At 38.8% G+C, this 25,923-nt stretch overlaps 1 protein-coding gene across 9 annotated transcripts in view; it reads left to right on the forward strand.

Moving 5' to 3' along the window:
- Positions 1 to 25,923, forward strand: part of XRN1 (5'-3' exoribonuclease 1) — a 196,300-nt gene that overhangs the window by 24,121 nt on the left and 146,256 nt on the right. For all 9 annotated transcript variants that reach the window (XM_059688279.1, XM_059688281.1, XM_059688272.1 and 6 more), the window contains 10 exons: positions 13,187 to 13,284; positions 14,455 to 14,564; positions 14,657 to 14,767; positions 15,954 to 16,036; positions 19,734 to 19,821; positions 19,905 to 20,073; positions 20,795 to 20,862; positions 21,176 to 21,313; positions 23,940 to 24,006; positions 24,213 to 24,318. In XM_059688279.1, the coding sequence (XP_059544262.1) occupies positions 13,187 to 13,284; positions 14,455 to 14,564; positions 14,657 to 14,767; positions 15,954 to 16,036; positions 19,734 to 19,821; positions 19,905 to 20,073; positions 20,795 to 20,862; positions 21,176 to 21,313; positions 23,940 to 24,006; positions 24,213 to 24,318 (1,038 nt within the window). The remainder of the gene's footprint in view (positions 1 to 13,186; positions 13,285 to 14,454; positions 14,565 to 14,656; positions 14,768 to 15,953; positions 16,037 to 19,733; positions 19,822 to 19,904; positions 20,074 to 20,794; positions 20,863 to 21,175; positions 21,314 to 23,939; positions 24,007 to 24,212; positions 24,319 to 25,923) is intronic.

A 25,923-nucleotide genomic window follows, 5' to 3' on the forward strand; every position in this document is an offset into this window, starting at 1 on the left:
TTATGTGATTTTTGTCTATCAGTTTCTTTATGTGATGTATCACATTTATTGATTTGTGGATATTGTATCATCCTTGCATCCCCAGAATAAATCCCACTTGGTCATGGTGTATGATCTTTCTAATGTAATGCTGAATCCGATTTGCTAGAATTTTGGTGAGGATTTTTGCATCTATGTTCATCAAGGATATTGGCCTGTAGTTCTCTTTTTTTGTGGTATCTTTATCTGGTTTTGGGATTAGGGTAATGCTGGCTTCATAGAAAGAGCTTGGAAGTGTTCCTTCCTCTTGAATTTTTGGAAAAGTCTGAGGAGGATAGGTTTTAGTTCTTCTTTTATGCTTGGTAGAACTTCCCTGTAAAGCCGTCCAAACCAGGGCGTTTGTTTCCTAGATGATTTTTAGTCACTATTTCAATTTCTTTGGTACTTATCAGCCTTTTCAGGTCTTTTGATTCTTCTTAAATTGAGTTTTGGGAGCTTGTATTTTTCTAAGAATATGTCCATTCGTCTAGGTTGTCAATTTTTTTGGAATAGAGTTGTTCATAGAATTCTTTCATAATCATTTGTATATCTGTGGGATCAGTTGTTACTTCACCTCTTTCTGATTTTGTTTATTTGGGTCCTCTCTCTTGCTTCTTGGTGAGCCTTGCTAGAGGTTTATCAATCTTGTTTATCCTTTCAAAGAACCAACTCTTGGTTTTGTTGATCTTTTGTATTGTTTTTGTTTTTGTTTTGTTTTTTGTTTTTGGTCTCTATGTTGTTATCTCCATTGTGCTCTTTATTATTTCCTTCCTTCTGCTTAAGCTGGGCTTTTCTTATTGCTCTCTTTCTAACTCTTTGATTTGTAGGATTAGATAATTTATTTCCATTTTTTCTTGTTTTTTTTTGAGGTAGGCCTGTAGAGCTATGAACTTCCCTCTCAAGACTGCTTTCACTGTATCCCATAGATTTTGGATTGTTGTGTTTTCATTGTCATTTCTTGCCATGATGCTTTTTATTTCTCCTTTAATCTCTTTGGTAACCCAATCATTTTTTAGTAGCATTTAGCATGCTACCAGGTGTTTGATTTTTTTTTATTGTTTTTATTGTAGTTGATTTCTAGTTTTATGCCATTGTGATCTGAGAAGATGCTTGATATGATTTCTGTCTTCTTGAATTTGAAGTGACTTTGTCTATGTCCCAGTATGTGGTCTATCTTTGAAAATGACTCATGTGCCCTTTAGAAGAATGTATATTTTGTGGCTTTGGGGTGAAATGTTCTGAAGATGTCTATTAATTCAATCTGATCTAGTGAGTCATTTAGGATTGCTGTTTCTTTGCTCATTTTTTTTTTTTAGAGGATTTGTTCAGTGGTGTTAGTGGGGTATTAAAGTCCCCTACTATAACTGTATTGCTATCAATCTCTCCCTTGATATCCCCCAGAAGTTTTTTTTATGTATTTGGGTGCTCCTGTATTGGGTGTATATATGTTTACCAGTGTTATGTCTTGTTGTTGTATTGATCCCTTTAGTATTATTAAGTGGCCTTCTTTATCTTTTGTTATGGCCTTCACTTTGAGGTCTAATTTGTCACATATAAGTATTGCTACCCCTGCTTTTTTTTTCATTTCCATTAACCTGGAAAACCTTTTTTCATCCTCTTCACCATCAGTCTGTGTGAGTCCTTTGTTCTGAGGCAGGTTTCTTGTAGACAGAAGATATATGTGTCATATTTTTTTATCCACTCAGCTCTCCAGTGTCTTTTTATTGGGGCATTTAATCCATTTACATTTAAAGGTATTATTGATAGGTACTTGTTTGTCGCCATTTTTATTCTTTATGCCTGTGTTCTGTCTTTGCTTCCTATTTCTTCATATCACACCAGACCCGTTAGCATTTCTTGCATTGCTGGTTTGGTGGTAATAAACTCCCTTAGTCCTTTTTAATCTTTGAAACTCCTGATTTCACCCTCAATTTTGATTGATAGCCTTGCTGGGTACAGTATACTTGGACTCAGACCCTTGCTGTGCATGACTTTGTATATTTCATTGCATTCTCTTCTGGCCTGGTGTGTTTCTCTTGAGAAATCAGTCGATAGTCTGATGAGTGATCCTTTGTAGGTAACTTTCTGTCTCTCTCGGGCAGCCTTTAAGATTTTTAATTTGTTGTTGCCTTTTCCAATTTGAATATAATGTGTCTTGGTGTCCGTCTTTTTAGGTTCATCTTATTTGGGACTCTGTGTGCTTCTTGAACTTGTGAGTTTTTTCTTTCCTATATCAGGGAAGTTTCTGTCATTATTTCTTCAAACAGGTTTTCTATTCCTTGCTCAATTTCCTCTCCTTCTGAATCCCCTTTTATGCGGATGTTGTTTTGTTTTGTCTTGTTCCAAAGTTCCCTTAAGCTCTCCTCCTGTTTTTTAAGTTTTTTTCTAGATGCTGCTCTGCTTGAGTATTTTTTCCTACCTTGTCTTCTCGCTCAATGATGTGGCCTTCCCCTTCTTCTAGTCTACTGTTGATGCTTTCTATTGAGTTCTTTATTGCAGTGATATCATTTTTTATTTCTTCTAGATTCTTCATTTCCTCTTGGTTCTTACACATATTGTTGAATTTGTCTTCCATCATTTTCAGTAATATTTCTCTGAATTCTTTCTCTGACATATTGCTTACCTCCATTTCGTTTACGTCCTTTTCTGGTGATGCCTCCATTTCTCCCATATGCAGGCTGTTTCTTTGTCTCCCCATGATCATTCCTCTCTGGGTGTCTGGTTTTGTAACTCTCACTCTCCTGCATTGACTTAAAGGCACAAGATACAACACAACAAGACACAACGCACAAGGCACCAAACATAAATGTAATCACGATACTAATAACCCCAAACATAGGTGACCACCAGAGAAAAGAGAATTAGTTGAGAGAAAAGAGTGCGCAAATGATATTGAGAAAAGGACAAAATGTAAAAGAGAAAAGGAAGAGAAGAAAAAAGAAGGGGGGAAATATATGTATATGGGGAGAAAACTCCAATAAAACAACTGATCAAAAAAATGCAAAGAAGAAACACCCAGAGATGAATGCAAACTACAAACAACAATGAATCCAAAAAATGCAAACAAAAAACACCCAGATGAATCTGAGGAGGCAGATCTTATTTCCCAAAGGTAAGATGAAGGAATTGAATGTATGGAGAAATAGCCTCAATTCAGTATAGAGGAGGTAGAAAGAGAATGAGTGTATAAGAAGAAAGGTAAAAAACAAAATACAAAAAAAGAAAAATATGTATATATATTAAAATATATATAAAAGGAAACTTAATATATTAAATTTTACCCTGCTTTTATCTATCTATGTATTCATTAACTATTGGAAAAGGAGAATAGAGAGTAGATAGGCCTGAGTTGGTGATGGGGATTAATTAAGCTATTAGTAGAAGAAGATAACAAATGGGCAGAGGAAAAACAGAAGCAAAAAAAGCAAACAAACTAATCAACAATCAAACAACAACAAGACAGACAGAAAAAGATTAAAACAATGAAAAAAATTTGGATAGTGAAGAAACAGAAGAGAGAAGTGTTTATGAACTTGGAGCAGGGGAGCAGAAATTAGATATATAAGTAAGATCACTTTTTAACTGCGTGAAAAGGAAGGATAAGAAAAAAGTAAAGCAGGAACAGTGTAAGAGAAACAAGACAAAAAAAAGGGAAAATAAGAGAGTGTTGGCTTAAAGGAAAAATTGAGGTAGAGTAAAATAATGCTAAAGGAAAAATAAGATTAGAAAAAAGAACACTAATCCCAAATATAATAGAGAAAAAATAAAATAAAACTTGAAAATGGGTAAAATAATAGTAGTAATAATAATAATTAAAAATATAATAAAAAGGTAAAATCAAGTGAGAAAAAAATGTAGTTTCTTAAGTAAAAGATAAAAAATAAAAATGTGGAATAGTGAAGGTCATACTTCCTCTACTGTTCTGTTTGGCACGTCTGTTTTCTATCATGTAGTCAGGACAGTATTGAAGTTCTCTGCAATCCACCACTCCTCTGTGTCATAAGCCACAACCCTGTTTTCAAGCAGGCAAGATCTCTTTGTTTCTCAGACTGCCTTTAGTTGTATTTACACAAGAGTCCATTTGTGATTCAACCCCTGGGTGACAGTGTTTCTATATTAATATCTGAGGATAAAAGGCCTCTCTACCCAGTATTTACATATTGCTTTCCCTGCCGCACTTAATACTGGGTTGGGGAAATAGACTGCCCCAGTCCTGGTTTTCTGTTAGTCTCTCCCCACTCTGATCCCCATGTTTCACAAAAACAACGTTACCCTGCAGTCTCAGTGAGTGTTTTTAATTGGAAGATCCTATGTACTTGGCTTAGTAATCAAAAGCAAGGACTTAAAAAGAAAAAAAGCCAGAGTAAGCACGTAGCCTCGCAACTTTTTACCCTGGCACTGTGCATGTCTCTGTGCACATCTTTTTGCCCTGGCACTGCGCAGCTGGTATACTGCTAGAAGTTAAGGCTGCCTTTCTTGGGCCAGCCCAGCTGTGGGCTGATTTCTAGAATCCCCTTCTGCCAATAGCCCTGTGGACCCCCTTCCACATTCGCAGGCTACACTGACCCCAATGGCCGCGGATTTTGTGGGACGCAGTCTTCCTCTGAGACTTTAGATGTCGCTGCACGCATTTCTCCCTCTACCCTGGATCCCAGACCTCACCTTTCTCTAGGCCAGCGGTTCTCAACCTGTGGGTTGCGACCATCGGAAAACACATATAGCATATCAGATATTTACATTATGATTCATAACAGTAGCAAAATTACAGTTATGAAATAGTAACGAAAATAATTTTATGGTTGGGAGTCACCACAACATGAGGAACTGTATTAAAGGATCGCGGCATTAGGAAGGTTGGGAACCACTGCTCTAGGCAATATCTGACCTTTCCGTCTGCAGATTGCCTCACCAGCTGTGTTTAACTTGCCAATTCCAAGTGGGTGTTGTTCGATTCAGTTGTTTTTCTATCTACTCTGTGAGAAGGAGCAGGGCTCATTGCATCCACGTATTTGCGCCACTTTGTCTCCACTGGACAGAGTGGGCGCCCGTGGTTGGGGAAGCTGGAGTCCTGGTGTTCGTGGGTTTGCAGCTGGTCCTGGGGCATTGTGGTTGTAGGGTCCTGGGAGGTATCTGAGGTCTTGCTGGTTGAAGGTGAGGCTGGGCTTCCGTTCACAGCCACTCTCCCCTTCAAGATGGCGTGGCCTCAGCAGCAGAGCCGACCACTCCAGGATAGATTTCAGCAGCAGCAGAGGCTGCCCGGCCAGCGGAGCCCAGTCCAGCAGTCCCCAACAGTCCCTTGGAATATAGCTGTCCCTCACTCACAAATAGACACTCTGTGATCACCCACGCACTCTCCTTTTGTTCTCTTACACAGTATCTTGTAGCCTGCCATCCTGTTGGCAGCCATCTTAGATTTCCTTTTAAAATTCTTCCTATCCATTTACTTATTTTCATCTTACTGCTACTTTCTGAACTTAGGCCATCATAATCTATGACCTAGATTAATTGTCTTACCTTTTCCCTTGGCCAACATTCTATTAAACATTATGGCTGTTTAATTTTTTGTTTCCCTACTAGAGTTTCTCTTTTATTATATGCCAAGAATTTGGCATATAGTAACAAATAATCGTTTGTTCAACCTAAGAGTGAAGGGAAGAAAAAAAGGACAGAATGGTTTTCATTGGAGAGATGACAAATAAGTTGATATCTTCAGAGGTTTTGTTATGTAGAAGGAGTTGGTAAGAGAGAGGTTAAATATGAAGAAAAGTTTGTTTATCATAGAAATAGAATTCCACAGGGCACGGTAACAAGGCTATAGAAAATGTACATAAAGCAGAGTTTCCTAACTTGTATGCCATGTAGCATGCTGATGTACCACAAATGGATTATAGGAGAAACCAGACAGTAGCTGGGATGCTTCTGTTCAAACCTAGGTCCCACTGACTCTAAAATTCATGTTCTTTCTAGTAAATCTGATTGCCCTAAATGTGAAATGATTTTGCCAACTGATGCCCTTAATTTTATTAAGCTTTTATTTTCAATGTTTTTATGAGGAAACCTAAAGATATACATTACAATTTTATAATTATTTTTATTTAATATTCTTAGAGATCGTGTTAATGTGCTTCTTGTTTGATATTATTAAATGTATATACAAGGTGGGGCAAAAGTATATTTACAACTGTTCATATGGAAAATAATACAATAATTAATAAGTAATAATACAAGAATAAACTCTTTTACATACTCACAACTGTAAACCTACTTTTGCCTAAGGCTGTATAATGAAAGTTTAATTCTGTACTTTTGAGCTTGTTCCCAGGATGAATTTTATGTTTACTAGTGATAAGAAAGGAATTACTTGCCCTGGCTGGTATTTCTCAGTTGATTGGGTGTCCTCCTGGGTACTGAAAGGTTGCTGGTTCGATTCCCGGTCAGGGCAAATGCCTGGGTTGTGGGCTTGATCCCTGGTGGAGGGCGTGCAGGAGACAGCCAATCAATGTTACCCTCTCACATCGATGTTTTTCTCTTCTCCCTTCCTCTCTCCCTAAAAATTAATAAACTACCCTTTAAAAAAAGAAAGGGATTAGTTTATAATAACTATCTGTAATTGTCAGTTTTATACTATTACAATGTTGTTGACGTAAGGAACATTGAAACCTGTGAAGAATTTTTGTGAGTTCGTTTATTATCTCTATTATTGAAAGTATTATAGATGGCCCCCTTTTTCCCCCCATTGACTCCTTCTAGCCCACCCCTGTCCCTTGCCCCAGGCCTTCATCACACTATTGTCTGTGTCCATGGGTTTTGCATATCCTATCTAATAATAGACAAACATGGTAATTGAACATACCTTTGCTATGCCTCCCATTGGCTAATCAGCGAGATATACAAATTAACCCAACCAAGATGGCAGCCATGCTGCTGAAGTGAGCAGGAGGCTTGCTTGCTCCAGTGATGGAGGAAGCCAAGATTCCCCACCTGCCGCGGCCTGGCTCTGAGCTCGGAAAGCAACAAAGTTTCAATTATAGAAGCTAAATAAACCTCAGATACCTGCTTTCAGCAGGCTATGGCCACAGAGCAGGAGTGAGCAGGAGCCCAGCTCTTAGCTCCAGTGACGGCAACAAAGTTTCAATTATAGAAACTAAACATAGAAAACCAAGATGGCGGCATAGGTAAACACCGGAAATTGCTGCCTCCCACAACAAATTCAAAAATACAACTAAAAGACAAAAGGGACATCATCTAGAACCACAGGAAGGCTGGCTGAGTGGAAATTCTACAACTAGAAGGAAAGAGAAAAGCACACTGAGACTCCGTGGAGGTGCGGAAGTACAGAGGTACGGAGGCATACGCTGCAAGGGGTGGCAACAGAGGACGCGGCTGTCTTTTTGAATTGGGAGGGAGTCACAAGCCCCCGACTGCTCTGAACTCCAGTTGCGGGTGAGTCTCTGGGGACCCAGACTCATGCAGGGAGAAACTGGACTGTCTGGCAGCGGGCAGAACTCGGAACTCGAGGGCGGCTTTCTCTCAAAGGTGCTTGCAGTGACTACCTGGACACTGAGAAGCGTGGCCCGTTAGGTCATGGCTGAGGATCAGCCATAGCTGCTTGCTCCGCCCTGTTCATTCCCTGAGACCCCACCCCACCCAAGCTGCAGCAGAGGCTTTTGCATATGAATGCCCTGGCCCTTTGCAATCTGAAAATTACCTAACAAACTGCAGCTGGGCCAGACAGACCCAGATCTTCCAAGAAAAGGCCCAAGGCCCCATAGCAGCTTGCATTACTTCACAGCTGGGCCTCATTTGGGCACCTCCAAACCCCAAACAAGGAAGGGGATTCTGCAGATCTCTTCGTATCTCTTGCTGGGTAGCCTCAGGCAGAGGCTAAATTAGCACCTCCTTAGATCCAAGAGGCAGTGTACCCAGTGGTCAGAGTGGGACCATCCAATTACAACTCCTCAGAATCATAAGGGACACACTCAGAGGGGAGACTCAGTGAGCACCAAAGCCCCACTAAAGCAAGTCTTGCCTCATAAGGGTGTCTTCAGCACAGAAGTTCTCCCACCATAGACACAGCTGATTCTCACAGCCAATTGGCCTGCAGGTCAATTCCTCCCAGTGATACCTACAACAATCAAGGCTTAACTACAACAAGACTGTGCAGAAAGCCCACAAAGGGGTGCACCAAGAGTGTCCACCTCAGGTAATTGGGGAGGCTGAGTCACTGGGCCCTATAGGACACCTAGCAAACAGAGCTACTCTACCAACACACAGGGAAGCATAAAAAATGCGGAGACAAAGAAACAGGTCACAAATGACAGAAATGGAGGAAAGCAAACTACTGGATATAGAGTTCAAAACCACACTTTTAAGGTTTTTCAAGAACTTTCTAGAAACCGCCATTAATTTAGTAAGTTCCTGAAAAAGTGGTGAGACCGCCGATAAATGTAGTGAGATCCTCAAGAAATCTAGTGAGACCCTCAAGATTATGAAAAAGGACCAACTAGAAATTAAGCATACACTGACTGAAATAAAGGATATTATGCAGAGTTCCAACAGCAGACTAGAGGATTGCAGGAAACGATTTGAAATACGAAGAAGCAAAAAACACCCAACTGGAAGAACAAAATGAAAAAAGAATCCAAAAATACGAAGATAGTGTCAGGAGCCTCTGGGAAAGCTTCAAGCGTACCAACATCCGAATTATAGGGGTGCCAGAAGAAGAGAGAGAGCAAGATACTAAAAACCTATTTGAAGAAATCATGACAGAAAACTTCCCCTACCTGGTGAAAGAAATAGACTTACAAGTCCAGGAAGCACAGAGAACCCCAAACAAAAGGAATCCAAAGCGTATCACACCAAGACACATCATAATTAAAATGCCAAGAGCAAAAGACAAAAAGAGATTCTTAAAAGAAGCAAGGGAAAGACAGTCAGTTACCTACAAGGGAGTACCCATACGACTGTCAGCTTATTTCTCAACAGAAACTTTGCAGGCCAGAAGAAAGTGGCAAGAAATATTCAAAGTGATGAATGCCAAGAACCTACAACCAAGATTACTTTATCCAGCAAAGCTATCATTCAGAATTGAAGGTCAGATAAAGAGCTTCATAGATAAGGAAAAGCTAAAGGAGTGCACCACCACCAAACCAGTATTATATGAAATGCTGAAAGGTATTCTTTAAGAAGAGGAAGACGAAAAAAGTTGAAGATATAAATTATGAACAACAAATACACATCTATCAACAAGCAAATCTAAAAATCAAGTGAATAAATAATTTGATGAACAGAATAAACTGGTTAATATAATAGAATCAGGGGCATAGAAAGGGAGTGGACTGACTATTCTTGGGGGGGATAGGGGTGTGGGGGATGCGGAAAGAGATTGGACAAAAATTGTGCACCTATGGATGAGGACAGCGGGGGGAGGGTTGAGGGCGGAGGGTGGGGTGGGAACCGGGTGGAGGGGAGCTATTGGGGGAAAGAAGAGGAACAACTGTAATAATCTGAACAATAAAGATTTAATTTAAAAAAAAAAAACACGAAGCTAAGCAAACCCCAGATACCTGCTTTCAGCAGGCCGTGGCCTCAGAGCTGGAGCGAGCAGGTGTCCGGCTCTCAGCTCCAGTGACAGCAACCAAGTTTCAATTATAGAAGGTAAATAAATTCGAGAATAAAAAAAAAAAAAAAGGAGAGGCTGGGAGCTTCAGTTGCCGGCCAGCCTGAAAACGACCCTCAGTCCCTCACCCAGAATGCCCAGGCACCCCAGTGGGGACCCCCACCCTAAAGGCGGTGTGGCCAGCCTGTAAACAGCCATCAGCCCCTCATCCAGGCTGGCCAGGCACCCCAGTGGGGACCCCCACCCTGAAGGGGGTGTGACCAGCTGCATATAGCCATCAGCCCCTCATCTAGGCTGGCCAGGCACCCCAGCGGGACCCCCACCCTGATCCGGGACACCTTTCAGGGCAAACCAGCTGGCCCCCACCTGTGCACCAGGCCTCTATCCTATATAGTAAAAGGGCAATATGCAAACTGACCCTAACAGCAGAAAGACTGGGAATGACTGGTCACTATGATACACACTGACCACCAGGGAGCAGACGCTCAATGCAGGAGCTGCCCTCTGGTGTTCAGTGCGCTCCCACATGGGGGAACTCTGCTCAGCCACAAGCCAGGCTGATGGCTACCAGTACACCGGTCGTGGTGGGAGCCTCTCTTGCCTCCTCAGCAGCGCTATGGATATCCGACTGCAGCTTTGGTCTGCTCCCCACTGGCAAGTGGACATCTCCCAAGGGCTCCCGGGCTTCCAGAGGGATGTCTGATTGCCATCTTAGGCCCACTCCCCGGGGAGCAGGCCTAAGCCAGCAGGTGGTCATCCCCTGAGGGGTCCCAGCCTGCCAGAGGGCACAGGCTGGGCTGAGGGCCCCCCCCCCCCACCGAGTGCACAAATTTTGGTGCACCGGACCTCTAGTATGCATATAAGTTCTTTGATTAATCTCTTCCCCTTCACCTTCATCTTCCCTCTGAGATTCATCAGTTTGTTCCATGCTTCTATGTCTCTGGATCTATTTTGTTCATGAGTTTATTTTGTTCTTTAGATTCCACATATGAATGAGATCATGTGATACATGTCTTTCTCTGACTGGCTTATTTTGCTTAGCATAATACTCTCCAGGTCCCTTTCTCAAAGGGTGAGAGGTCCTTCCTTTTTACTGCTGCATAGTATTCCACGGTATAAGTGAACCACAGCTTTTTTTATCCTTTCATCTACTGAAGGGCATTTGAGCTATTTCCAGATCTTAGCTGTTGTAAATTGCGCTGCTATAAAGATAGAGATGCATATATTCTTTCTGATTAGTGTTTTGTGTTTCATAGGATATATTCCTAGACGGGGGATCACTGGGTCAAATGGCATTTCCATATTTAACTCTTTGAGGATGCTCCATACTGTTTTTTATAATGGCTGCACCAGTCTGCATTCCCACCTGCAGTGTACTAGGGTTCCCTTTTCTCCACATTCTCACCAGCAGTTGTACTTGCCATTTGTTGATTTGTTGGTGGTAGCCATTTTGACAGGTATGAGATGAAAATACCTCATTGTTGTTTTAATTTGCATCTCTCTGATGATTAGTGACTTGTGAGTTTATTTGAGTCAAACTGTTCACAATTGCTGGGAAGCAAAATCTCAAAGATTGCGATAATGCTCTTATTGAGATAGTGCTCAGGATAATGGCAGTTTTGCACCTTATTTAAATTTTGTGTGGATGATAAGGGGCTACATGCTAAGTAAACTGACAAGGTCAGAGAAGGCCTGCATGGAGGCCTTGTAAAGTTGGAAACCTAAAGGAACCACAAAGGATGATCTAAAATTAAAGCTTTTTAACTAAAAGCAGTTTATGGTAAGTAGTCATATCCCAGGCTGGCATCTTCCTTGACAAAGGTCAATCTTTACCCTAACTAAGCCTGTCTATTGTCTTTTTGCATATATGATAACATATCATTGGAATGTCAAAGTAATTTTTTCTTTTTCTGGATCCCTCAAAGCACAAGTGCCGGGGTCCAACCCCAGCAGGTCCAGGGGTTCCCAAAGGCGTAGACGGAGTCGGCGAAGAAGGAAGGACACGGAGACAGGGTTCAGTTGATCAGCAGCCTAGCCAGGATCTCCAGCCAAGTTCTGGTCTCGATTTCCAGAGAGGTTCTGCTTAGGATCTCCAGCCAGGTTCTGTCCAGGTTCTCCAGGCAGGTCCAGTCACCAGGTTCTAGTCAGGCTCTCCTGCCAATCTCCGCAGTCAGGTTCAGTCCAGGATCCCCTGCCATGCTCTCTCGCCAGGCTCCGCCTCCAGGCTCTGAGACCAGTCCCTGTCCAGGATCCTCCGGCATGCTCTCGCCAGCGAAGTTCTTCTGTCCCTAGAGAACGTTCTGTGTAGGTTCTGTGCCTAGGCTGTCTCTCTTGGTCCTGTCTTCCAAGCCCTGTGTCCTTAGTTCTGTGTTCTGAGTTCTGAGTTCTGTCTCTCTGTCTGGTTACATCTATATTTATACCAGTTGATTCAATCCTATCAATCTCTATTACAAAGGTTAGGGTGTTTCTTATCTCCATTCCAGGGAGTAAAGATTATGTAGCTTAAGCATGATTGTTTGTAGTGATTAACTACCCGCCTGGCACTTAGTTAAGGAGTTTCATCCCCTCCCTGACTTCAGGGAAAAATTCCTACCTGGGGAAACAACCTTTCTAGGAGAGGCATCCCCTCCCTGACTTCAGGGAAAAATTCCTACGTGGGGAAACAACCTTTCTCGGAGAGGTGACCTTGGTTAAAATACACAGCGCTAAGGGGAGCAAACATATTAAGAACCGTATGCCATATATGCCAGGTCCCTTGAAACAGCAAGGATGGACCGGCTCCCGGCACACAAGCACAGCTTTCTGGGGACTGCAAATCCCTTCATTGTTACTAAGTTAATTGTTGGCTGTTAACTATCCTGTATCCACCAATATAAAAGATGTATGTGTCTGTCATTTTGCTTTTTATCCAATCCCAGAGATTTCCCTGCTTTGCTTTCTCCCATCTATCACCATTGGATTTCATGTAACCCACATAGGTCTTCTCTTTTGATTGTAATGTATGAAATGAGGTGCAAAACTGCCATTCTCTGGAGCAGGGGTCCTCAAACTATGGCCCGTGGGCCACATGTGGCCTGCCAAAAACATTTATCCGGCCCGCCGGGTGTTTTTGCCGCCGCTGCCTGTCCTGCTTAGCAGCCGACTCGTCCCGGTCCCGCACTGCGCATGTGTGGAATGTCTGAGGGACAGTGAACTGGCCCCCTGTTTAAAAAGTTTGAGGACCTCTGCTCTGGAGCATTATCTCAATCTGTTGAGATTTTGTTCCTGGTAATTGTCTACAATTTGCTTCAAATAAACTCATAAAAAATTCTTCACAGGTTTGAATGTTTCTTACATTGACAGTGTTCTACTTCTATAGTCCTTATCCAAAAAAAAATTTAAATTTTTTAAAAACTAACAATCCTGAGACTGAAAACTTACATTGTTTTGAACCTAAAAATTGATGAATTAGTATTTTAGTTATAAAAGCATCTAATAACAGTTTACTTTATATAAATATCTTTCCTTTTTCCCAGAAAGTTTAAGATATTTTCCCCCTTATCATTTAAGGTCAGCAAAGGAGGCAGAAGACAAAATAAAAAAGGCAATAGAAAAAGGAGAGACTCTTCCTACAGAGGCCAGGTTTGACTCCAACTGTATTACACCAGGTAATTCCCTAAGAGATTGAAAGTGTAAATTTTAATTTTTGAAATGTAATTTTTCTTTTCTAGCCTTTATGTATTTTGTCTTTAGGATTCCATTTGTTTTATTTTTTTAATTGTGTCTCCTCGTGAGATAGTTTGGTCACCTCGGTCATAGTGCTCTTGTGAAAACCCACTCTAGGGATTAGTAGATGTTGATAAGAGCAAGTGTAGACTGAACTCTTCCAGATGCACAGAATTTCAGATCTAAAAGAAACTTAAAAGATTCGTCTTACTGCTGCCATTTATTTGTATGAAAAAGTGAGGTTGTGGCTCATCCAGGTTCATGTAGCCAGCTTGTTGTTTTCCAAATAAGAAACCTATTCTTCTAGTTCAGGGTGTTTACTACTTTACTTCTGATAGGCATTTTAGACTTCTATGACTTTAGGATAAATGAATTTATCAGTATTACAAGTATAATTCTACATGCAACAACATACTCTGTACTTCCTAGAGCTTTGTCTGATGGTATAATCCTTTGCTTTGAAAAAAAAATCTTAAGTCTTACTTTCTCATGAATTATTTACTAACTCTGATAATTTTCTTTTTCATTAAGTGCCCTAATCACACATTGCTTGATTTCATAACCAGTTTTATCCTAATTGTGGTTTAAGTTTAAGACTGTATTGCTTTGGCTATTGATCATCTGGACTTTTCATAAAACATAATCATGTAGACATAGTTTCCAGATTAACAATAATTTTCCAGGTTAACAGTAGCAATAATAATAGTTGCCTTTGTTGTTACTATTAGCAATGTAAGTGAAGTTACATTACTTATGACAAAAACTTCAGAATCCAGTGAGGAACTAGAAGATTAAGGTTTGTTAGACAGTTGAAACTGCCCTTGTGTGAAAGTATTTGCAGCAGAATCCTGAGGCAGTGGTGACATTCTTTGACTTTTCCTGTGGGACATTAACTTCATTTAAGGATAATCAGTGAAATTAGAAACAGTGGTGATATTTGACAGGGAAAGGTATGGCATTACTTGCTTTACTAAATAAGAAAGAAGCTTTTGTCTGCCTTTGGAGATCTTAGCTATTCCCTGGACATCAAGATCCATTTTCATGTTGTCACTGGGAATGTACTGTTTTTATGTCTCTCTTAGATTAAACTTTTTAAAACTTTTTATTTATAGGGACTGAATTCATGGCCAGGTTACATGAACACCTGAAGTATTTTGTAAATATGAAAATTTCTACAGACAAGTCATGGCAAGGAGTTACCATCTATTTCTCAGGCCATGAGGTTATTATCTTTTTTTATTTATTTAAAGAGTTTTAAAATTTTAATTTCTAATGCATATCATATTACCAAAATTTTGAAAACATTATATTTAGACTCCTGGAGAAGGAGAACATAAAATCATGGAATTTATCAGATCCGAGAAAGCAAAGCCAGATCATGATCCAAACACCAGACACTGTCTTTATGGTTTAGATGCTGACTTGGTAAGTATACTATTTGTTGTTATAACCTTATGCCATTGTAGTTTAATATCTGTGATATTTAGTCTTTATGTAAGAAGCTTTCGGGCTGTGGAAACAAATATTGGAGACAAAATAGTGATTGCTACTTCTGCCATTATAAAAACAATTGAAAAATGAGTTCTTTTGCCATATATGATCAGCAGGTCTCTTTGTAGTTAGTCTTCACACCTGACTAACCCTAATGCTATGAATGACCTGCTGAAGTCAGGGTAGGAGGCGCTTTTTACCCACATGTTAATACATAACTTTTAATACCACGTGATTTGATAACTCCATGACCCAACTAACTTGACTAGACTTCTTTTAAGTTTTTGTTGTGAAAATTTTCAAACATAGACAAAAGTAGAGAAGATAGTATAATGATCCTGCTCATGTCCTTTATTTACCTTAAATAATTTTCAACTCCTATCCGTACCCATCTGTCTCCCTTTTCCTTCTCTGGATTCTTGAAGCATATCCCAGACCTTGTATCATCTAATTTATAACTATTTCTCTAGAGGGGTTTATTTTAAAAAGCAACGCCATAATCTCACATAAAACAAAAATCAACAATCACTGTTTAATATGTAAATAACCACTTAGTATTCTCATTTCCCTGATTGCTTCATAAATGTTTTATTTTGTTGGTTTTTTTTTTAAATCAGTACTGAAATAAAGAAAACAATATACATTGAATTTGGTTGATATATCTCACTAAACTATTTAATGTGCTTTGGGGATTAGAATACTAAGTAACAAAATTTAATGAAAATGCACTTTTCCAATATTTTTCTGAGTTTTCACATACTAGAAGTATCCTGGCTTCCAGAACAGTCCTATTTTCTGCTATTGAAAAAGCTGCTGTCTTTAATTTCTTACCCATTCTCTCCTGGTTTGGGGGATTTTTTTTTGTTGGGGGTGGGCAGAATGAGTGTCTAAGGTTGTGTGAGTATAAACATTTTTTTTCTTAGAATAGTGCATTCACTTTACCCCATTCATAACCCATAAATGGATCATATTTGATATTTCTATATTTAATGTGCTAAAAAGTTGTTTTATTTTCCTTAAATAATCATGTTCTCTATATAGAAATATTTTTTATTTAATTGCTTTTGTGAAACTGATAAAAGCGAGAGAATGAAAACATTTCTTAATCATTTTTCAACAGATTATGCTTGGATTAACAAGCCATGAGGCACATTTTTCTCTTTTAAGAGAAGAGGTTCGGTTTGGTGGCAAAAAGACACAAAGGTAAATCACACTGCATATATGTTGGAAGAAAAAAAACAAATTAAATAAAGAATACAGATATCTGATCTGTAAATATTTTTTCCCATTCTGTGGATTGCCTTTTCACTCAGTTGATAGTCATAATAATCACAAAATTTTTAATTGTGATGAAATCCAACCTATTGTTTTTGTTTCCTGTACTTTTAATGTAATGTCCATGAAATCATTGACAAATAAATGTCCTAAAGCTTTTCCCCATTTTATTCTAAGAGTTTTATAGCTTTAGCTCTTACATTTAGGTCTTTGATACATGTTGAATTAACTTTTATATATAATACTAGTGGCCCAGTGCACAAAATTTGTGCATGGGGGAGAGGGGGTTCCTTCAGCCCAGCCGACACCCTCTCCAATTGGACATCCCTCTCGCAATCTGGGACTGCTGGCTTCTGATTGCTCAACTGCCTGCCTGCCTGATCACCCGTAACTGCTTTTGCCTGCCTGCCTGATCACCCCTAACCCCTCTGCCTGCCTGCCTGATTGCCCCTAACCTCTCTGCCTGCCTGCCTGATCGCCCCTAACCTCTCTGCCTGCCTGCCTGATTGCCCCTAACCTCTCTGCCTGCCTGCCTGATCGTCCCTAACTGCCCCTGTCTGCCTGATCACCCCTGCCCTCCCTTGCCGGCCTGATTTTGCCCCCAACTGCCCTCCCCTGCCAGCCTGGTTGCCCCAAACTGCCCTCGCCTGCCGGCCTGATCTCGCCCCCAACTGCCCTCCCCTGCCAGCCTGATGGCCCCTAACTGCCTCTGCCTCGGCCCCCACCACCATGGCTTTGTCTGGAAGATGGCTGGTTGACCCTGTCTAATTAGCATATTACCCTTTTATTAGTGTAGATAGATTATATAGGATAGGATTGCTTAAATGGGGGAAAAAGCCTTTTTCAGCAGGAGGAAATGCTCTTGGCAGACATAATCACATAATCCCTATATCTGGACTGATAGCCAGCCATATGCACTATACTGCCAAACTGGTCATTAAAAAATTGAACCACTTTCTTACACCTTACACCAAACAGCTGTTGCCCTTAAAATCCCTCCTCAGCCCCCACCTTAGGTTCTGCCATTCCTAGTTTTCCCGGATGAGATTCTGGTTGGTTGGTTTCTATGCCAGTCAGCGTCAAAAGCTCCACCTCCTCGGTAGCCACTGGCTCCTTGCACTTTACCCAGATTTGGTTCTGATTGGTTGGTTCCTTTGCCAGTCAGTGTCTCCGGGCCTGATCAAAGAGGCAGGGCTGATCAGCCCCCATGGAGACCTGGAGAGAAAGAGGCACGGCTGCTGGTGAAGCCTGGAGAGAAAGAGAGGCAACGGCTGATCAACAGGTGCCATGGAGGCTGCAGATCATACCCTGTCTCTTTCTCTGCAGGCCTCTCTCCCGGCCTGATCTGAGCCCCCTCGGCAGTCAGTGCTGGGTGACTGTGCCGCACTGGCTGCAGTCGGTGCTGGGTTGCCACAGCAACCCAGTACTGACTTCCGGTGTTCGGTCAAGTCTTAGTTTGTTGTGGACGTTATGGACCCTGGCTCTTTATATCTATAGATAAGGTAAGGGTCCAACTTCATTCTTTTTCATGTGAATATCCAGATTTTTCACCACCACTTGTTGAAAGATTGTCTTTTCCCCATTGAATGGTCTTGGCACTCTGGTTGAAAATCACTTGACCATACAGTGGGGACTTGACTTACGAGTGTCCCGACTAACGAGTGTTTTGAGATACCAGCTGTCTCTCGGCTGATTTTTTGCATTGAGTTGACAGAGTAATTTGAGTTAACAAGCTCCTTAACGAGCTCCTTAATGAGCTCGGTCTCGGAATGAATTAAACTCGTAAGTCAAGGCCCCACTGTATATGCAAGGGTTTATTTCTCGACTCTGCACTCTATTCCATTAGTCTGTATGTCTGTCTTTATGCCAGTACCCTACAGTATTTTGATCACTGTAGCTTAAAAGTAAGTTTTTAAGTCAGGAAGGGTATGAGGCCTCCAACCTTGTTCTTATTTTTCAGGTTTATTTTGTTTTTTGCGGGGTGGGGTTATCTCCTGAGATACAATTTTTAGGATGGATTTTTTTAGTTTTGTTAAAAAAAATCCTTGAAATTTTATTAGCGACAGCATTGAATCTGTTGATCCTTTTGGTAGTATTTACTTACATCTTGATATTAAGTCTTCCAATGCATTAGCATGTGGTGTCTAATTTTTTCCATCTACGTTTTGTAGTTCAGTGTACAACTGTTTTACCTTCTTTTTTTTATCTCTTTTATGTAAAAAAGCAAACACAAAATATAACCACCAGGCTGTACATTTCATCCCCAGGACTTATTTAACCTATAACTGGAATTGATATCTTTTGACCACCTGCACTCATTTTCCCCTCCTCCCCCCTACCTCTGAGTACCATAAATCTGTTCTCTGTGTCTCTGAATTTGTTTTATGCCTCTCTTTTTTCCTTTTGCCTCAGTGGTCAAGTTTATTACTAAGGGCTTTAGTTTTTTGGGTGTAATTGCTTCTTAATTTCCTTTTTGGTTTCTTTGTTGCTGGTGTGTAAAAACATAACTGACTTTGTATATTGATCAGCTGTGCTGAATTTTTGTTTTTTTGCACTCGTAGCTTTTTCTGTGGATTCTGTGGGATTTTTTTTATATAGAATTATGCCATCTGTAAATAGAGATACAGTTTATTTCTTTTTTTCTAATTCGGATGCCTTTTATTTGTTTTCTCCCCTATGTGCCTTGGCTAGGACTCCCAGAATAATGTTGTAGGACTACTAGAATAATGAATAACTATAGTGAAAATGAGCATCTTGTCTCGTTCATGATCTTAGAAAGAAAGCTTTCAGACCATTAAGTGTGAAGTTAGCTGTGTTTTTTTTGTTTGTTTTTTAAATTCCATTTATGATGTTAAGGAGGTTTCCTTCTATTCATACTTTGCTAACTATTTTTATCATGAAACTGTGTTGAATTTTGACAAATTTATTTCTGCTAAATGATTATGTGGTGGTTTTTCCTTTATTACTGTAGTGTATTACATAAACTTTTTTCTTATATTGAACCATCTTTGCATTCCTGTGATAAATCCCTTGCTGTTGGTGTATAATCTTTTTAATATGCTATTGTTAACTTGTATTCTTACTTGTAGTTAAACTTAGAGTGTAGGCTAACACCAGGAATATAGACCTCTATACCAAGCCAGGAAAAAATGAGAAAAAGTGATGCTGCCTCAGCATTGAAGCCTTGGACTCTACTGCAGTAGATATAAAAGTATATACTCACTTATCTGTCTGCTGTCTGCTGGTGAACAGCCTTCAATGGGACAGACGCCATGGTTCCTTATATCTATTATGTATTATTTAGGCTTTCTTAATTCTGAGTCCTGTCATAGAAAACATAATGTAAACCAATTATTTTGAACTTTATGCTATATGTATTATAATTACAATTATATATTTATCTTTATCCTGCAACTTTCATATAAATTACATGCCCTGAGTGTAAGAATTGTCTTCTCATAAGTTTTAAGTCTTGCTACATTTTTAAACTTGAACCTTAAAAATATAATTAACTATATATTTATTATGTACATGTATAATATATATATATATGTATGTATATACACACACACACACACACACACACACATAAATAACTCTGTGTTGATCATCTGACTAATTACAGGGTATGCGCACCAGAAGAAACCACATTTCACCTCCTACACTTGTCTTTGATGAGAGAGTATATTGATTATGAGTTTTCAGTATTAAAAGTAAGTATTAATATAGTTGTGGACACAAGATATGTATGCGGAAATTTTCATAGGGCTTGACATTTTTCTCCATTTTACTATAGGATAAGATCCCATTTAAATATGATATTGAAAAGATAATAGATGATTGGATTTTGATGGGATTTCTTGTTGGCAATGATTTTATCCCCCATCTACCTCATTTACATATTAATCATGATGCACTGCCTCTTCTTTATGGAACATATATTATCATCCTACCAGAACTTGGGGGTAAGCAAAATTTAATATTCATTTGCGGCTGCTTTAACTTAGCATTCCACTAATTCTAAAAATGTGACTCAGTTTATGAGATTATAGCATGCCTAACTAAAGTAGGAAAAAAGGGGCTTCTTTTGATCCAAGGCTCCAAGCTTTGAGGTTATAGTTTTCAGTAGTTCATAAGCAAAGAAAATGACCAGAATTATGCAGCCTCATTTATTGATAACTAATCTCTGCCTTTAAATTGTTTAAGAAACTCAGTAGAAGTTGTTGGTTTCACTTAGTTTCTTTAACATTTAAACATAGGAATTCAGTTTTCTAAATGGGTAAGTCATCAGAGTAATATGAGGGAAAGATTTTTCAATTAAAATAGGAAATTCACAAACAGTAGTGATGCTGAATAAAGCAACAGAGTAGCAGGAAATCAGTCCTTTTCTTCTCAAGGTAACATCAAATGAACAATTTGGATATATTCTAGAACATACGTAATTAACTGTTACCGTGTATTGGACATGTGGGAGGATTATAATTATATGAACCTAGAATTTTTTATATTTTTCTTCAGTTGTTACTTATTGTATATTATAGTAACAGCAAGTTAAATAATCCAACATTGAGTGTTTTTCTTTGATTAGTAGAATATCAACATTCAACATTTTATAAAAAGAATTTTATAGAATTGTTTAGAAAAAATGTCAGCTTTTAGTGCTAATTTAGATTTTGTTTCTTTTAGGTTATATTAATGAAAATGGGTATCTCAACTTACCTCGATTTGAGAAATACCTTGTGAAATTATCAGATGTAAGTAACCAGAACTTTTTGTTTTCTTATCCCAAGGTAGCTATAAATGGTCAGTAAGCAATTACATAATACCAGAAGAAAATTTTTTTGTAATTATAATCTTATTGGTCATTCTGTATAAATAATTTTATCTAAATTATTTTTATTTTCTTTTTTATTTTTCATTTTCAGATAGTAGATGAGATCCCCATGTGCATAAAAAAGTAACATTCTCAGGATATCTATGCCCAGAAGTAATCCATGTTAAAAGTTTGGTTTGTATTCCAGAAAATTCTTAAATGATTTTTAAATTAATTTAAATATTCCTATACAGTTTGATCGGGAGCACTTCAGTGAAGTTTTTGTGGACCTAAAGTGGTTTGAAAGCAAAGTTGGTAACAAGTACCTCAATGAAGCAGCAGGTGTTGCAGCAGAAGAAGCCAGGAACTACAAGGAAAAGAAAAAATCAAAGGTGTTCATTTTTTAGGTGTCCTTTAATTTTTTTTAGCTGTAAAGTTAAAACTGATATTCCTTGTTTCTCTACTTCTTTCCTAAGGTTTTGGGGTTGCTTCATTTCATTTTCATTTCTTCTCTATGGACATTTAAAAAAAATTGTTGTAGTTTTCTCTTTCCCTATTAGATCCTATCATTTAAGTCTTATCTTTAAAAATCAATTTCTTATTTTTACCCTTGAAGAAGAACATTGTGTTTCCTTTGCTCTTCTATTCTTTTTAAAGTGTAGAAAATATTTCTAAATATAAGAACTGAGAAAATTAGTTTAAAGGAGAATATAGCATCTAATGTTATGAGGCATTAACTAGATGAGTGATTTATCTGTAGAAATAATTTATGTATAAAATGAGGTATTTATTATGATTAGCACAATATCTCCTAAATATTAGGTGCTTAGTAATTGAATAACATTATTAGTTAGTATATGTTAGTACCCTGTAAAACATGCTATATAATAAAACCCTAATATGCAAATCAAATGAACAGCAGAATGACCTGTCTCTGATGCGCACTGACCACCAGGAGGCAGATGCTCAATGCAGGAGCTGCCCCCTGGTGGTCAGTGTGCTCCCACAGTGGGAGCACTGCTCAGCCAGAACCCAGGCTCACTGCTGGCGAGCGCAGTGGCGATGGTAGGAGCCTCTCCCACCTCTGCGGCAGCACTAAGCAGCAGCGAGCCAAGTGGTAAGGAGCAGCAAGCAGGCGGACTCTAAGAAGTGAGGGGTCCTGGACTGTGAGAGGGCGCAGGCTGGGCTGAGGGCTCCCCCTCTCCAGCACCGCCGCCCCCCCCCCCGCTCCCCAGTGCACAAATCTCGTGCACTGGGCCTCTAGTATTTTTTATAATTTATTAACCAATATTGTTACATTATTCTTTTGATGTTGTTATCCTCACTGGAGGATATTTTTACCATTGATTTTTATAGAGAGTAGAAGGGAGGGATGGGGAGAGAGAGAGAGAGAGAAACATCGATGTGAGAAGAGACACATGGATTAGTTTCCTTCCTTATACCCTGACCAGGGCCTGGAAAACCTGCAACTGAGGTGCATGCCCTTGACTGGGAGTCGAACCCACTTTGGTGTACAGGCCTACGCCGGCAGGCAGACATCCCCCAAGGGGTGCTGGACTGCAAGAGGGCGCAGGCCCCCCAGTGCAAGAATTTTGTGCACTGGGCCTCTAATCTCTAATAAGGTATAAAAAATGTCTTATATGTGTTAACTTGGAAAATAAACCTCTTTTGAAATTTTCCTCAGCTTATCTATAATTATTGGGTTCTTGTGAAGTTGATTTGCTTCCTGTACTCTCCTTGCTGTACTGTTTCTAATTAGGACTCTTGCTCCAGGAAGGGCAACTATCTTGATTTTTCTCTAGTAAAGTCCTTTTAGTTGCTTAGGTTTTTCTTAGTGCAACATAGCAGCATCAGTCTGCATTCTGCTTTGTGTTTTTCTCTAAGAAAACAGCCTCTGCAACTTTTTGGGAAACTGGCCTTACAAAACTTATATATCAATCAGTAATCTCTGGCTCTGTCCACCTCAACTTGATCCTTAAACTTCAGAAATCTTCCAGGCATCTGTGGTTAGCATTAGAGGCACTGGTAAAATAAGAGTAGCTGGAGGAACAGCCCAAGCACAGGAAGTTGGCAGAAGCCCAGTTTACCTGAAGAAAAGGAAATGATAGGGATAGGGAGTAGGGAGAACAAATGAGAGTCACTGGCAGTAGATAGGCAGTCAGAAAATAGAGGGAAGAAAAGATGAAATTACAAGAGAGGAAAAAGATAAGAAGGATGTGATGAGATGGAAAAACTATAGAAAAGCAAATGAGTTGCATAGAAGAAAAATTTAGAGCCGAAACCGGTTTGGCTCGGTGGATAGAGCGTCGGCCTGCGGACTGAAAGGTCCCAGGTTCGATTCCGGTCAAGGGCATGTACCTGGGTTGCGGGCACATCCCCAGTAGGAGATGTGCAGGAGGCAGCTGATCGATGTTCCTCTCTCATCGATGTTTCTAACTCTCTATCTCTCTCCCTTCCTCTCTGTAAAAAATCAATAAAAATATATATTAAAAAAAAAAGAAAAATTTAGAAGTGGAGATTTGGCAATGGAGCCATAGGAATGATGGGATTCAGAGAAGTAAGTGATCTTTGTAATCATTGGATTCCATCATAATCAAATATATTGTGTTAGCAGTTGCCCAGAATTTGACACATAAAAATGTTAAAATTGATAAATCATAAATGGATTTTATGTTGCTTATATATTTTTTCTAAGTAATATTCTTGGAAGTGGGTGTTTTTTTTTAACACATATATAATTAAGTATATTTCTCTTCCATATTTATGACCGTTACTTATTACATATTTTTGAGAGGCCTGAAGGTCAAGTTCTGCATATAAAGATTTATAGCTTTAGAAAACAAGTGATATAAAACCAAAAACATTTACACAGTATTTGAGAATTAGTTTTAAAATATTTATAGTGTGTCATTTAAGGATCATTCAGTTATTTTTAGTATTTTTAAAATCTCCCTGTGAAATGTCTCACTTTGAAATGCATCTTGCCATTAATTTTATATTGATTTATAATTTTTATAGGGCCAGGAAAACTCTATATGTTGGGCTGCATTAGATAAAAATAGAGAAGAAGCTGTAACTTCTAAGGGTGAGTACAAATTATGTTATTTTGATATGTTACATTTTGTACAGAATGGTTGTTATATATTTTACTAATACTATAATATTGGATGGAACGAATTTCTATGAAAGCTTATAAGCATCTATTTTGCTATGTATTGATCAAAGCTTTAGGTGGAAAACAGAATATTCACAATTGTCAGGCACTGTTTCTGGCTTTTTTTTTTTTTTTAGATCATTTGGAGGATGAGACTGAAGAAGATGACCTATTTGAAACTGAGTTCAGACAATATAAAAGGACATATTACATGACGAAGATGGGAGTGGACATAGTGTCTGAGTATGGTTTTGCCAATGTTTATTATACTTCAAAGTAGAAAAAAATTAGATTTTGCAGTTCTTCATAAAACAGCATAATTTTGGTAGTTAAGGTAGTGAGAAAGAAGGGTTTTTTGGTTTCATAAATTATTTTCAATCTTTCAACTGGTATGATTTTGAAGAAGGTGATATTAACTGATGTGTTCATCTATGATAAAAGTTGCCAAATAGAAATAGTTTTATGCTTATGTCTTCTACAGCTTACAGCACACTTATCTCATTGGACACCTGGCTCAACCGTAGGTTAATACCTATCCAAAATTTTCTTAAGAGCATGCCCTCTGGAATGGTGATTTTCATACTTTTAAACTGGAGCCCACAGTATGAATTACATACGATCATATTTTATTTACTTTAATTAACAACTTATAAAGTGCTTACCAAGTCCAAGCACTATTTTAAGCATTTAAAAAATATTACCTTATTTTATTCTCACAGTAGTTCTTTAAGGTAGGTAGAATTATTATCATTTTACAATAGAGGATATTAAAAAACAGAGAGGTTTAAGTGATTTGCTCAAGGTGACATGGGTGGTGAGTTGGCAGATCCAGGATTCGAACAGAGGCAGTCTGGCTTCAGAACTTAGGCTCTTATCCCTAGATTAGGTTGCTTCTCTGTTAGTAAAATAAGTGTTTCATGAACTGCTATGTGCCCTGATTTATATGCAATATATCTAGATATTTTCTGTACTATTGTTTTTACTGTTGTTTTTTAAAATGAAACTAAGTATTAGATTTTCCTAGAGTCTGCCAGGGAGAGTCCACGTTTTCAGACATTGCTCTGTAGTCTCTCAGACTGTCTTCTAATCTAGGCAGGCTAAGTGTCTATATTCAAACTGACTTCCAATAACAGGAGATATAGGAATTTTAGTATGTTCACCAGCTCATTTGAAGGTTTGTCAGTTGGCATTACTACGTAGGACTTTTGAGACTTGATATTTCAGTGCATCTCTACCTGAATTTTGGTAATAGACACTATTAACAAGTTTATAGCCACTTTTGGCTTTAGCCTAGAGCTCTTTTTTTTTTCTTTTGGTCTGGTCAAGATTTATTTTACTTTACATAGTTTTTGAGAAATATAAAGGGATTAGAGGGAAAATTGTCAATGGATATAATAGTACTTTTCAAAGTGTGTTCAAGCTGCTACTGAGAAATAAAATATTTATAATAGTTATGCTTTTAATCCTTTATTCTTTAGTTATTATTTCCTTGATTACAGTTATATAGAATTATAGTACCTGCAGTTGGCACTAAATGCTTAATTTGATAGGTAACTAGCCTTTGGTTTTATTTTCCTTCCTTTTATAGATTAAAATACAGATATGAAAATGAGATGCCAATTATTTACCTAGATAATAAACAAATCTTTTAAAATTACTGGTCCAGGGTGGTAGTACAGTTCTTCCCTTAGTTACTGGTGAGAATATAAATTGGTAAAATTATTTTGGAAAGCACATATCAAGAAGCCTTTAAAATATCCCTTTAATCCAATAATTCTAATGGTTAATCGAGGGGTGGGCAAACTTTTTGACTCCAGGGCCACAATGGGTTCTTAAACTGGACCGGAG

Source organism: Myotis daubentonii, chromosome 3 (assembly GCF_963259705.1).
Source record: "Myotis daubentonii chromosome 3, mMyoDau2.1, whole genome shotgun sequence".
In the NCBI taxonomy this organism is placed as follows: Eukaryota; Metazoa; Chordata; class Mammalia; order Chiroptera; family Vespertilionidae; genus Myotis; species Myotis daubentonii.